The sequence below is a fragment of the Podarcis filfolensis genome, assembly GCF_964270895.1.
Source record: "Podarcis filfolensis genome assembly, chromosome: 7".
Classification (NCBI taxonomy): domain Eukaryota; kingdom Metazoa; phylum Chordata; class Lepidosauria; order Squamata; family Lacertidae; genus Podarcis; species Podarcis filfolensis.
Genome location: NC_139603.1, coordinates 71820702 through 71833739, shown reverse-complemented (window position 1 = coordinate 71833739; position 13038 = coordinate 71820702). Strand labels below are relative to the sequence as shown.

At 45.6% G+C, this 13038-nt stretch overlaps 1 protein-coding gene across 3 annotated transcripts in view; it reads left to right on the top strand.

Moving 5' to 3' along the window:
• The first annotated feature begins 1561 nt into the window (after window positions 1–1561).
• The window catches only part of SYBU (syntabulin), a 50607-nt gene continuing 39130 nt past the window's right edge, over window positions 1562–13038 (top strand). For 2 of the 3 annotated variants that reach the window (XM_083622041.1, XM_083622039.1), the window contains exons 1-2: window positions 1589–1897; window positions 9994–10201. In XM_083622041.1, coding sequence (XP_083478167.1) covers window positions 1871–1897; window positions 9994–10201 — 235 coding nt within the window. In that variant the 5' untranslated portion in view covers window positions 1589–1870. Of the gene's footprint in view, window positions 1898–9993; window positions 10202–13038 lie in introns of all 3 variants that reach the window. The other variant, XM_083622038.1, reaches the window with a different exon arrangement.

Genomic DNA, 13038 nt, shown 5'->3' with positions numbered 1-13038 from the left:
TGTGGCATTGGAGAGACACTTCCATGTGTCAGGCAGCTTCCTGTGGTCCTAAGAATGAGGGCAAAGCTGGTGGTGGCCACAGCAGGACTGCTGGGGGTGGTGGTAGAACTGGCACCAAGGGGGCACCAAAGGTGGCCAGCCCAGCCCCTGCGCTATCTATATTGTGTAGTGGTTAGAGAGCTGGACTAGGATCTGGCAGAGTTGTTGTTGTTGTTTAGTTGTTTAGTCATGTCCGACTCTTCGTGACCCCATGGACCAGAGCACGCCAGGCCCTACTGTCTTCCACTGCCTCCCGCAGTTTGGTCAAACTCATGCTGGTATCTTCGAGAACCACTCTCCAGCCATCTCGTCCTCTGTCGTCCCCTTCTCCTTGTGCCCTCCATCTTTCCCAGCATCAGGGTCTTTTCTAGGGAGTCTTCTCTTCTCATGAGGTGGCCAAAGTATTGGAGTCTCAGCTTCACGATCTGTCCTTCCAGTGAGCACTCGAGGCTCACTCAGGGACTCAGCACTCAGGGCTGATTTCCTTGAGAATGGATAGGTTTGATCTTCTTGCAATCCATGGGACTCCAGGTGATCCACCTGGAGCAGGAACCGGCAAGCCACTCCAGTATCCCTGCCAAGAAAACTCCATGGACAAAGACCTGGCAGAGACCAAGGGTCAAATCCCCACTAAGCCATGAAGCTCACTGGGTGACCTTGGGCTAGTCCCTACCCTCTCAGCCCAGCCTGCCTTACAAGGTTGTTCTGGGGATTAAATGAGGAAGGGGAGAACCATGTGCCTCAAGCTCCTTGGGGAGGCAAAAGGAGGCATATAAATGCAATAAATAAATACAAACAAATAAAAATTGTGTGTCAAGTTCCTGCAAATTATTACCACAGTGCAGGGCATCAAATCCACCCTCAAAATGTATGATGCAACTACAGTGGTACCTCCGGTTACAGATGCTTCAGGTTACAGACTCCGCTATCCCAGAAATAGTACCTCAGGTTAAGAACTTTGCTTCAGGATGAGAACAGAAATCGTGCTCCGGCGGCAGCGGGAGGCCCCATTAGCTAAAGTGGTGCTTCAGGTTAAGAACAGTTTCAGGTTAAGAACGGACATCCGGAACGAATTAAGTTCTTAACTCGAGGTACCAATGTATTTGTTTGAAAGAGGGCAGACTTCGATCCTTTAGAAATGGAGGCGACTGGGTTGGCAAATTCCATCCACTTCTTCTATTAAAAAATAAAATAAAGTAGTTACAGGCGTGTGTTGACAGTACTGCTTGGTCTCAGCTGATTTCTCAGACACCCGCGATCTACGCTCTCCGCTTCGCCCCAAGACGAAAAACCTCCTTCCTTAGAGGTTGGACGGGCCATCCGTCATGGCTGTTTTGGTTGAGATTCTTGCAATTGGGGTGGACTAGATGACCCTGGGGGTCCCTTCCAACTCTGCAGTTCTATGATTCTAAGGCGACACCGCGCGCTGCTCAGAGAAAGAAGTGGGCGCAAGAGGCTCCCTCCCCAAAGCAAACCGAAGCGCCCCTCGGTTCCCTCCCCGCGGCGCTTCTGCCCTCTGCCAGGAGGCGTCCACGGCTGCAGCAGCGCCAGGCAGCCAAGCGGACCAGGCAGAAGCAGCCGGCGGCAACGGCGGCTCCACGTGTCAGGGCGGGGCGAGGCAGCACTCGGGCTGGGCAGGGCTGGAGCTGCTGCGCGCTAGCAAGGGAGCGAGCGAGGCAGCGGCAGGCAGGCAGGAGGGCGAGCGAGCGAGCGAGCGAGCGAGGAGGCTGCTGCGGCATTGACGGCGCCTCGCGTCTGCCTCCTCCCCTGGCGAGCAGCTCAGTGCCCCGCGCCACCTCCCACCGCAGCTGCGTCGCCGGGTCCAGGCGGGATGGGACCCCTCCGGGAAAGCAGCAAGGTGAGCGCACGGCAGAGGGGCTCGCAGGTGGGACGGGGCGGGTGTGGGGCGGGATGGGACACCTCGGGGACAGCTGCCAGGTGAGGTAAGAGGGCTCTCCGGTGGGGCTGGCGGGGAGGATAAGGAAATCAGGTCCATGCACGTGCAGCCCCCAAAACACGCGTTCTGTGTATCGCGTGTACGTGTGAATACTTCCCATAATGTGTGCGAGTGAATGCGGGGTGTTGTATGTGCTGGCACCGGGGTTCAAGCTTTGGCTAAGGCAAGAGCGGTATTTAAGACTAGGATACACCAGCAGAAAAAGTGGGATGATGGATATTTTCACTTTCCCCTCCCCTCCCCTCCTCATCTCTAAAATGCCCAGCAACAGACGCTAAAAGAGCAAACGCTGCTGAGTCCGCCCCTGATGGAGTCTGACATCATTAAGGCAAAATTTGTGGGATTCAGGGTGTGTGTATTTATTTGAGGAAGTGAAGTCGAATAGGGTGGATGGGGATGTGTGGGGCAAAGGCAAGGGGTCGGGGTGAAGGAAATTCATAAGTGGGGGTCCCCAAGCAAAGGGGAGATGAAGGGTGCCTCTCGCCCTCCCCACCTTCCTTGCAACAGCATCACCCAGAAGAGTGTCCCTCGAGTCCATCTCTGATGGAGTCTGACATCATCACTGCTGCTGTGCCCCTGCCGCAGATTTTTCTCTGGAGTGGAGATTTCGGGGGGGGGGGGAGGCAGAGCAGGGAGAGACCTAGCTCACAATTACGTCACCCCAAAGCTGGGAAGGCTGACCAGAATCCCCATTTTCTCTGGGCATTCCTTCCCCACCCTCTTTGCATTTGCCGGAACCTCTTGGGGGCTGTAGCCCTACCGATACAGGTGGCAAGGATGCTGCAAACGGCTGTGATAATTGCCTTTCAGTGCTTTTCCAGCTGATCCAATTTTAGCACAGTAATTGCAGTGCTGGTACTCGCTTGTCTTTGCATAGGATCTGTGCATCTCCCGTCTGGCAAACCTTTCGCTTTTAGCTGTTGACTTCTGGTTTTTTCTACCTCTCCGGCATGGGAGTGCACTTCTGTGTGCATACTCGCACGCACATATTGATCAAAGAAGGCTAACCCCCATCTGCTAGGTGTGGATACAAGTGGGGCTTTTATGGTGATATGTTGGACTGTTGCACAAGAGCAAAACTCCAGCATTTACAGATTGCTGGAAAAGCCCTGTGAGCCATTTTGCAATTACGATGGAGTTGCCTCAGCAGCAGCAAATCGCATCTTCCTAGCAAGTAGACCATGTGACGAATGCATATGCTTGCAAAGATGCTTGCCACATCAATGTCTGCATGTGACATTTCCCACATTCTCGCCTCGTTTTTAAGCTCTGCTCAGTTCAGCAGTGCCATAACAGCCGCTGCTAATCGCTTCCGCATGGGCAGAACCACAGTTAGGCTGTGTGCACGACATACATTTAAAGCACATCGTTTAACCTGCACAGAGCTACAATTCCCAGCGCCCTTAACAAACTACAGCTGCCAGGATTTTTGGTGGGAGGAGGGAGGTTATGTTTGGCATTTATGGTGCACAGAACCTTAGTACAGTGATACCTCGGGTTACATACACTTCAGGTTACAGACTCCGCTAACCCAGAAATTGTACCTCGGGTTAAGAACTTTGCTTCAGGATGAGAACAGAAATCATGCTCCAGTGGCGCGGCAGCAGCAGGAGGCCCCATTAGCTAAAGTGATGCTTCAGGTTAAGAACAGTTTCAGGTTAAGAACGGACCTCCAGAATGAATTAAGTACTTAACCCGAGGTACCACTGTATCATGTTCATCACCAGTGTAGTTTCAGTCTACATCAAGGAAATAAGAAATATCCAGCCAGTCCATCTGGTTTTGTACTGCATTCAGAATTTTAGGTCCAGGATTTTAGCTACTAGCCATGATGACTATGTTCTGCCTCCACAGTTGGAGGCAGCAATGCTTCTAAATACCCGTTTCTGAAAACTACAGGAGGGGAGAGTGATCTTGTGTTTGGGTTTCTTGCTGGGGGTTTCCTACAGGCATCTGCTGGTCCACAATGAGAACAGGATGCTAAACAAGTTGGGCCATTGCCCTCATCCAGCAGCTTTTATGTTCTTACATTGTACCATTGAGAGGGCCCTTCCATGGGACTTCCGGAGGTGGCGCCATCGGCAATGGCGGATTCCCTCTAGTTCTGAGGGAGCAGCTCCGCGGAAATCGGGTCTTGCCGCTACGGCGAAGCGGGGACCCCTTTGAAAATCACAGGCGGGTGAAGCCTGTGACTGTGGGACTCGGCGGGCACCCTTAGCGCCCCCCCCCAATCTGCGAGGGAACCCTGTAAAGGGCCCTGGAGCAAAACAGGGAGTCTGGCGCGGCGCTGAGAGTCAATTGCTTCTTCCGTGGAGTGAAGCCGCACAGCTGTTGCCGGAGAGTGCTGACCTTTTTCCTGTGACAATTCGGCTACTAAACAACTACCCGTGAGTAGGTCAAGTTTAAAGATCGGGGAATTTAAGGGAAAAAAGGATTAATTTGGCACTGAAGCGGGAAGGCGTAAATAGGAAGTCCGCCTTCCGTTTTCTGTAAACAGATCAAAGCAAAGACTGTCTAAGCTAAGACCCTGAAAATCGCGTTGAGAAAGACTCAAATCATAACATCAATAAAAGAGAACTCCCTCCCTGAGGTGCAGGAGAGGGGAGGGAGAAGGGGAAGTACTTTTTGCCTGCAAAAAAAGAGAGAAAGGGAACAAAGACCACCACTTAATGCCTGGGAATGGACTGCCAAGGGACAATAGAACTGCCGTATTGTGAATCGCGCTGTTTAAGGATAATGCAACTTTTTGACAGCTAACTCTGTAAGAGAGATACTTTGACACTGAAGGGCTTCTCCGGACCCGAAACTGTTGCTTTTTTCGTTAAAGGGGGGATTTCTGAAAGTTGGAAAAGTTACTTTATTGTTACAAGTTTGGACTGTTACTGTGTCCCCATAGAGGAACTTTGAAATTGTTACAATTGGCCAGGGAATTTTCCACTCTAAACTGGCCAGGGGAATTTTCCACTACAAAACAAGTAACCGTGGGACTGACCTTGATCCTTAGATAAAGTGTTATGGCAAATGTGACTCAGGAAAAAACAACAAGATCGGGTAAAACTAGACTGCAGCAGCGTAGAGCATCAGCATCTGGCCCTCCTGCCCCACCAGGGGAAGATCCTGCTCAAGTTGGGCTTAAAAGAATGGCATCTGAAGAGGGATTAGCTTCAGCATTAGGAAAAAATTTTGAATCTTTGGAAAAATTAAGTAAACAAGTTGCTGAAGCAACAACTAAAATTGATCAAAACACTTTAAGCATCAATAACTTGGGGCAGAAGGTGAACTCAAATACAGAATCTATTGAGAAACTGCTGCAGGAATCCACTTTGAACCGAAAGACAGCTGAAGAAGCAAAGGAAAAAGTATTGGCTGTAGAGGAAAAGATACCACCGATATGTAGGCAGCTTGAGGATCACAAGTCATTGCTGTCTATGATTGAATTAAAAGAAAAACAGACAAATCTAAGGATCAGGGCTGTACCTGAACTTGAGAAAGATAGTTTGAGTGACTTTCTTACGCAGGAATTTGCAGACTTTTGGAACTTAGATTCAGACAAGCTAGACTTCAAGATAGTAAGTGCTTTTAGACTTGGAAGAGGGGGGGAGAAAGAACAGGGTGAGAGACTGTTTGATTACCCTCCGATCAAAAGAGGAGAGAGACAGAATATTGAGTCTGCACTTCCAGAAGACCTTGGAAATAAACAAATCAAGAGTGGAGATATTTAAGGATATCCCAAAACACCTTTTGGACCTCAGGTCCAACTACGGAGATCTGGTGGCCCTGTTAAGAGGAAACAGAACCATTTTTAGGTGGGAATTCCCCCAAGGCCTATCTTTTACTTTTAAAGGGAAAAGGTTTAAAATAAGATCAGTGGAAGATAAAGAAAAATTTCTGAGAGAACACGGAGAAGACCTGCAAAAAGAAGCTGAAGAAGAGCCAAGAGCTTTAAAACCAGGAACACAAGACATAGTACCACTACCTTTGGGTTTGGACAAGCTAGAGAAAGTGATACCACCGTCAGAACAAGAACAATTATTGGGAGCAGTTGGAGGAAAAGCAAAATAAACACACCATGTGTCTGCAACTATTAAGTTGGAATATTCATGGATTTAACTCAACCGGAGAAAAGGAAAAAAGTCTTTCATTTATTGAAAAAGGAACAATTGGACTTGATTTGTTTACAGGAAACACATGTGATAAGGCTACATAGGAAAGTATTGATTAATAAAAGATTGGGCCAAGAGTTTATTTCATCGGACAAGGTTAAAAAGAGAGGAGTAGTAATTTACGCAAAAGAGAGCCTATCACCGAAATTTGTTTTTAAAGATGACCAAGGAAGATTTGTGGCAATTGAAATTCAAACACAAGGAGAAAAATTTTTGATAGTAGGAGTATATGCACCAAATGAGGGGAAATCTGAATTCTTTAAGAAGTTGCATGAGACATTGTTAGACTATAAGGATTACAACATTATTATGATGGGAGATATGAATGGAGTGGTATCTACAAACATGGACAAGTCGCAGAGACAGGTAGTTACTAAAGATGGCAGACTACCAAAAACCCTTTTTGAGATGACTGACAATATGGACTTGATTGACATTTGGAGAACAAAGAATCCCTTGGGTAGAGAGGGAACCTTCTTCTCTGAAGCCAAAATGACATGGACAAGAATTGACCAAATCTGGATAGCTAGAGGACTGGCACCTAAGACCCGAAAAGTGGAAATTTGCCCTAAAACTTGCTCCGACCATAATGCTGTGAAAATGGAGATGAAATTAACACCAACCGGTTCCTTCAGATGGAGGATGAATGACACCTTGTTTAGAGATCAAGAGGTTACCAAGAAGGCCCAAAAAACCTTGAGAGACTATTTTGAGATAAATTTGAACACCACCATTGAAAAAAGAGTAATCTGGGACGCAAGCAAAGCAGTTATGAGGGGGTTTCTGATTCAACAGAATGCAATAAAGAAGAGAGCTCAAAATGAGAAAAAAGATAAAATTTTGGAAAAAATAAAAGAAGGTGAGAAGAAATTGAGAGCGAAACCAAAGTCACAAGAGATTCTGAGAGACATAAAGTTATATCAAGTGCAATACATGAAGATGATGAACCAGGAAATTGAATGGAAAATTAAACAAATGAGACAAAGGACATTTGAATCGGCTAATAAATGTGGAAAATTGTTAGCTTGGCAAATGAAAAAAAGACAAAAGCTTAACACTATTACTAATTTGGAAGTGGAAGGAAAGAACATTCAGAATCCAGTGGAAATTAGAAAATGCTTCCAGAGGTACCTTAAACAGTTATATACACAAGGGCCACAGAAAGAGTTTGATATAGACCAATTCTTAAAAACAAATGGACTACAAAAAATCTCTCAAGAAAATAAGTTAATGTTGAACTATAAAATAACAGAACAGGAGGTGGAAGGTGCCATCCAGAATATGCAGTTGGGCAAATCTCCAGGGCCAGATGGCTTAACCTCAAAATATTATAGATCTTTGAAGGATTGGATAATTCAACCACTAAAGGAGGTCTGTAATGAAATTTTGGAGGGGGGAAAAGCGCCAGAGTCATGGAAGGAAGCTTATATTACGCTTATACTGAAAACTGAGTCTGAAAAGACACAACTTAAGAACTATCGCCCCATATCCCTGCTCAACGTGGATTACAAAATATTTGTTGATATTTTGGCTAAAAGATTAAAAAAAGTATTAGTGGAAGAGATACATAAAGACCAAGCTGGCTTTCTCCCAGGTAGACACTTGTCTGACAACACGAGGAATATAATTAACATTTTGGAGAAGTTGCAAGTGAACATTAATACCAAAGCAGCTGTAATTTTTGTAGATGCGGAGAAAGCCTTTGATAATATTTCTTGGAGTTTCATGAAGAAAAATCTTCAGGGGGTGGGGGTTGGTCAAAGGTTTGAAAATGGTATAAGTGCAATTTACTCAGAACAAAAGGCTAAACTAATAGTTAATAACGTGGTGACAGAGGAATTTAAGATAGAGAAAGGGACATGACAAGGCTGCCCAATTTCCCCATTGCTTTTTATTTCGGTCCTGGAGGTTCTGCTAAATATGATCAGAAGGGACTGTCTGATTAAAGGTATACAGGTCGGAGCCAAACAGTACAAATTGAAAGCTTTTGCAGATGACTTAGTACTGACGTTACAGGAGCCAGAAACTAGTACTAAAAGAGTATTAGAACTGATTCAAGAATTTGGTCATGTGGCAGGATTTAAGTTGAACAAGTTAAAAACTAAAGTTCTTGAGAAAAACTTAACACCGATTGAGAAAGAGAGGTTTCAGAAGGAGACAGGTTTAACATTGGTCAAGAAAGTAAAATACCTGGGGGTTAATATGACTGCTAAGAACTTAAACCTATTTAAAGACAATTATGAGAAATGTTGGTCAGAAGTGAAAAAGGATCTAGAAATATGGTCAAATTTGAAGCTTTCCTTGTTAGGTCGAATTGCTGTTATAAAGATGAATGTATTGCCAAGAATGTTATTTTTGTTTCAATCATTGCAAATTTTGGACAAAATGGACTGTTTCAAGAAGTGGCAGAGAGATATTTCTAGATTTGTCTGGCAGGGCAAGAAGCCCAGAATAAAATTTAAAATACTAACTGATGTAAAGGAAAGAGGTGGATTTGATCAAACTGCGGGAGGCAGTGGAGGACAGAAGTGCCTGGCGTGCTCTGGTCCATGGGGTCACGAAGAGTCGGACACGACTAAACGACTAAACAACAACAACAATGCCCTAAGAGAGAATATTATGGAAATGATATACAGGTGGTACATGACACCAGTCAAGCTTGCAAAAATCTATCATTTGTCCGATAATAAATGTTGGAAATGTAAAGAAAACGAAGGTACATTCTTTCACCTTTGGTGGACGTGCCCAAAGATTAAGGCTTTCTGGGAGATGATCTATAATGAAATAAAAAAGGTATTTAAATATACCTTCCTGAAGAAACCAGAGGCCTTTCTCCTGGGCATAGTCGGCCAATTGGTGCCAAAGAAGGATAGAACTTTCTTTATGTATGCTACAACCGCAGCAAGAATACTCATTGCAAAGTATTGGAAGACACAAGATTTACCCACCCTGGAAGAGTGGCAGATGAAGGTGATGGACTATATGGAATTGGCGGAAATGACTGGCAGAATCCGAGACCAGGGAGAAGAGTCGGTGGAAGAAGATTGGAAGAAATTCAAAGACTATTTGCAGAAACATTGTAAAATTAATGAATGTTAAAATGATGCTGGATTGAAATTAAGCGGCATTAGCAACAAGGTTAATAAGAATATGTAAAAATGGATTGATAACAGATGAAAATATATAGTCATAATATGTTGAGATATAGAGTTAAGATAAATGAAAGAGGGTAAGGATTTGCTGAACTGACTATGTGAACGGGAATACAAAAAAGGGAGGTGTGAGGAGGTCAGGGAAATAAGCAAATGAAATTCAAGATATGAAAAAATGGATTTGTTTTTTTAATTTTTTCTATTTACTTTTTTGTATTTTGTATTTTCTTTTTTCTATGTATTTTTGTATTTTTTTGTATTTTTCTTTTTTCTCTTGTTTTCTTTTTATTCTGTAAATCTCTGTTTTTTGTAAAACTCTAATAAATATTTATTAAAAAAAAGAAAGAGATGGCCCTTCCATGTGGCTCACTGTGGCCAACTGGAATGCTGTCCATGGGCAGCTCCACCTGAGCAGAAGCAGTTTTTGGTGGGGATCATACCCATTTGGAAGGGACCCCAAGGATCATTGAAGTCCAACCTCCTGCAATGCAGGAATAAGCAGCTGTCCCGTATGGGGATCGAACCTGCAACCTGGGCGTTATCAGCACCATGCTCTAGCCAACTGAGCTATCCAGGGGTGTTAGCTGATCTGCTGACTTCATACATTGAGCCAGACCTTTGGGTGGGGCGGGGCTGGGAAATACGCATGGACTGACGTGCCCGTTTTCTCTGTCATTGGAAGGAGCACAAAATGCAGGACAAGGAGATCTGCCGCAGCCGCATTCCTCGCCTGGTCCTTCGGCCTCATCTCCCCCAGCAGCAGCTCCGCCACCAGAAAGTGTCCCCGGCATCCGAGTCACCCTTCTCGGAGGAGGAAAGCAGAGAATTCCACCCCCTAAGCTCTTCTGGAGGGTCTGCAAGGACCATCAGCAGCAACAGTTTCTGCTCAGGTACAAGAAGAAACAGTGTGTCTGTGGCAATGCTGATATTATAGTCCAGAGATGGGGAACTAATAATAACAAAAACAAAAACAAAAATTTTATTTTTACCCCGCCCTCCCCAGCCGAGACTGGGCTCAGGGTGGCTAACACCAGATATAAAACAATTGATTAAGATACAACTTAAAAACAATATTAAAATACAACATTAAAATGCAGCCTCATTTCAATAGAAACTCAAATCAAAAACTTTTTGAGGATGTCAAATCTTCACCAAGGCCAACTATCCAGACTGGTCCTATTTGGGCCAGAAAAAAGCCAGCGAAGTCCCCAAATAGGAGTTCCATCACAAAAGGAGAATGAAAAAAGGAAAGAGGGGGAGGGGATCAAGTTGAATCCAAGCCAAAGGCCAGGCGGAACAACTCTGTCTTACAGGCCCTGCAGAAAGAAATCAGATCCTGCAGGGCCCTGGTATCATGAGACAGAGCGTTCCACCAGGCTGGAGCCAGTGTTGAAAAGGCCCTGGCTCTGGTTGAGGCTAATCTAAGTTCCTTAGGGCCCGGGAGCTCTAGGGTGTTGCTATTTATGGACCTAGTAGGCATGATAGCCATGGTGACTATGTTCTGCCTTGACAGTTGGTGGCAGTGATACCAGTTTCTGAAAACCACAGGAGGGCAGAGTGCCCTTGTGCTCGAGTCTTCCTTGATCATTGGCATCTGGGTGGCCACTGTGACAGCAGGAAGCTGGATTAGATGAACCACTGGCCTGACCATTAGGTTCTTCTTATGTTCTCCAGATATTGTTGAACAGCAAGTCCCATCATGCCAGGCCTTTGGCTATTTGGGAAAGGATATGGGGTATTTATTAGAAAAAGAAAGTAATAGACACATTATAATTGCATGTTCAGGGACGTGGGTGGCGCTGTGGGTTAAACCACAGAGCCTAGGACTTGCCGATCAGAAGGTTGGCAGTTCGAATCCCCGTGACGGAGTGAACTCCCGTTGCTCGGTCCTTGCTCCTGCCAACCTAGCAGCTCGAAAGCACGTCAAACTGCAAGTAGATAAATAGGTACCGCTCCGGCGGGAAGGTAAACGGTGTTTCCGTGGGCAGCTCTGGTTCGCCAGAAGCGGCTTAGTCATGCTGGCCACATGACCCGGAAGCTGTACGCCGGCTCCCTCGGCCAATAAAGCGAGATGAGCGCCGCAACCCCAGAGTCGGTCACGACTGGACCTAATGGTCAGGGGTCCCTTTACCTTTACCTTTTAATTGCATGTTCAAGGGAATGTCCTATCAGATGTCAAGTAACTGTACAGTCTTTAGAGGAAATCTGAAAGCAGTGCTGCATAGGGATGTTTTTAATGTTTGATGCTTTATTATTCTTTTACATTTGTTGGAAGCCACCCAGAGTGGCTGGGACAACCCAGTCAGATGGGCGGGATACAAATAAAATTATTACTATTATTATTACTATTACAGGAGGGGCTTGGGCTTCCGCTCATATCAGCCACTGCCTTCATGGTCAATGGTCAGGAGTCATGAGACTTGTAGTCCAACAACAACTGGAGGGCTATAGATTCCCCATGCATTTTAGCCCAATTGCTTTTCCTCTCTACCCAGGAAAATAGAATAACTTCCCTAACGGGGTCAGTGGTAGCAAATACACCAACTGAAACCTGTAGAAAATTAATCAGTTTGCTGCATAATGGGAGCCTAGGAAGCCAGGTCCAGCTATATCAACATTGTCTACACTGAATGACAGCAGCTCTCTCTAGGATTTCAGGCAAAGTTCCCTCCCAGCCCTGCCTGGAGGTGCTGTGAGTTGGACTTGGGATCTTTTGTATGCAAAGCAGATGCTCTTTCACTAGGCTGCAGCCCTTCTCCAGTTACTTTGTCAGAAATGTATCCCAAGAGGCACCAAATATATATTGCTGTGTTTTTCCACATTGCCAATTGCCTGGCACCGTACAGTGGAGCTTTAGAGAGAAATAAAGTCACTGTCAATGAAACTCAGCTCTGAGCACGTGAAGCATGTGGTGCTGACTGAAATCAGATGTTTCTGTTTGGATTAGTAAGTGTTTATCTTGAACGCTGCATGAAAAAAAAAATTGGCATGCCCATTTTAAACAGAGCTGAGGTTTACACACTTGGAGACTCTTGAAGGGTGAGGTTCACCCAGGAGCAGCTTAGATCTGCGAATTTAAGTTTGCATGTGAAACGAGAGGGGTAATTGGTTCAGGAGAGTACCAATTTACAGTTTCAAAAGATGGTTTCTAAAGAGAGCTTATATCCAAAGGTGTTTCTAATCCCTGTCTCAATTATAAGTGACCCAGCAGATGTCATGCAACAACACTGATTCGTGACACCCAACCTCCCACTGATTCACTGTGTCACATGTGTGGGTCAGTAATCAAATAATGACCATCTAATACAGGTGTAAAGGGACACAGGTGGCACTATGGGTTAAACCACAGAGCCTAGGACTTGCCGATCAGAAGGTTGGCGGTTCGAATCCCCGCAACGGGGTGAGCTCCCGTTGTTCGGTCCCAGCTTCTGCCAACCTAGCAGTTCGAAAGCACGTCAAATTGCAAGTAGATAAATAGGTACCGCTCCGGCGGGAAGGTAAACAGCGTTTCCATGTGCTGCTCTGGTTCACCAGAAGTGGCTTAGTCATGCTGGCCACATGACCCGGAAGCTGTCTGCGGACAAACGCAGGCTCCCTCGGCCAATAAAGCGAGATGAGCGCCGCAACCCCAGAGTCGGTCACGATTGGACCTAATGGTCAGGGGTCCCTTTACCTTTTAATACAGGTGTATGGAACTTTTGGCTCTCTAGATGCTGCTGAACTACAA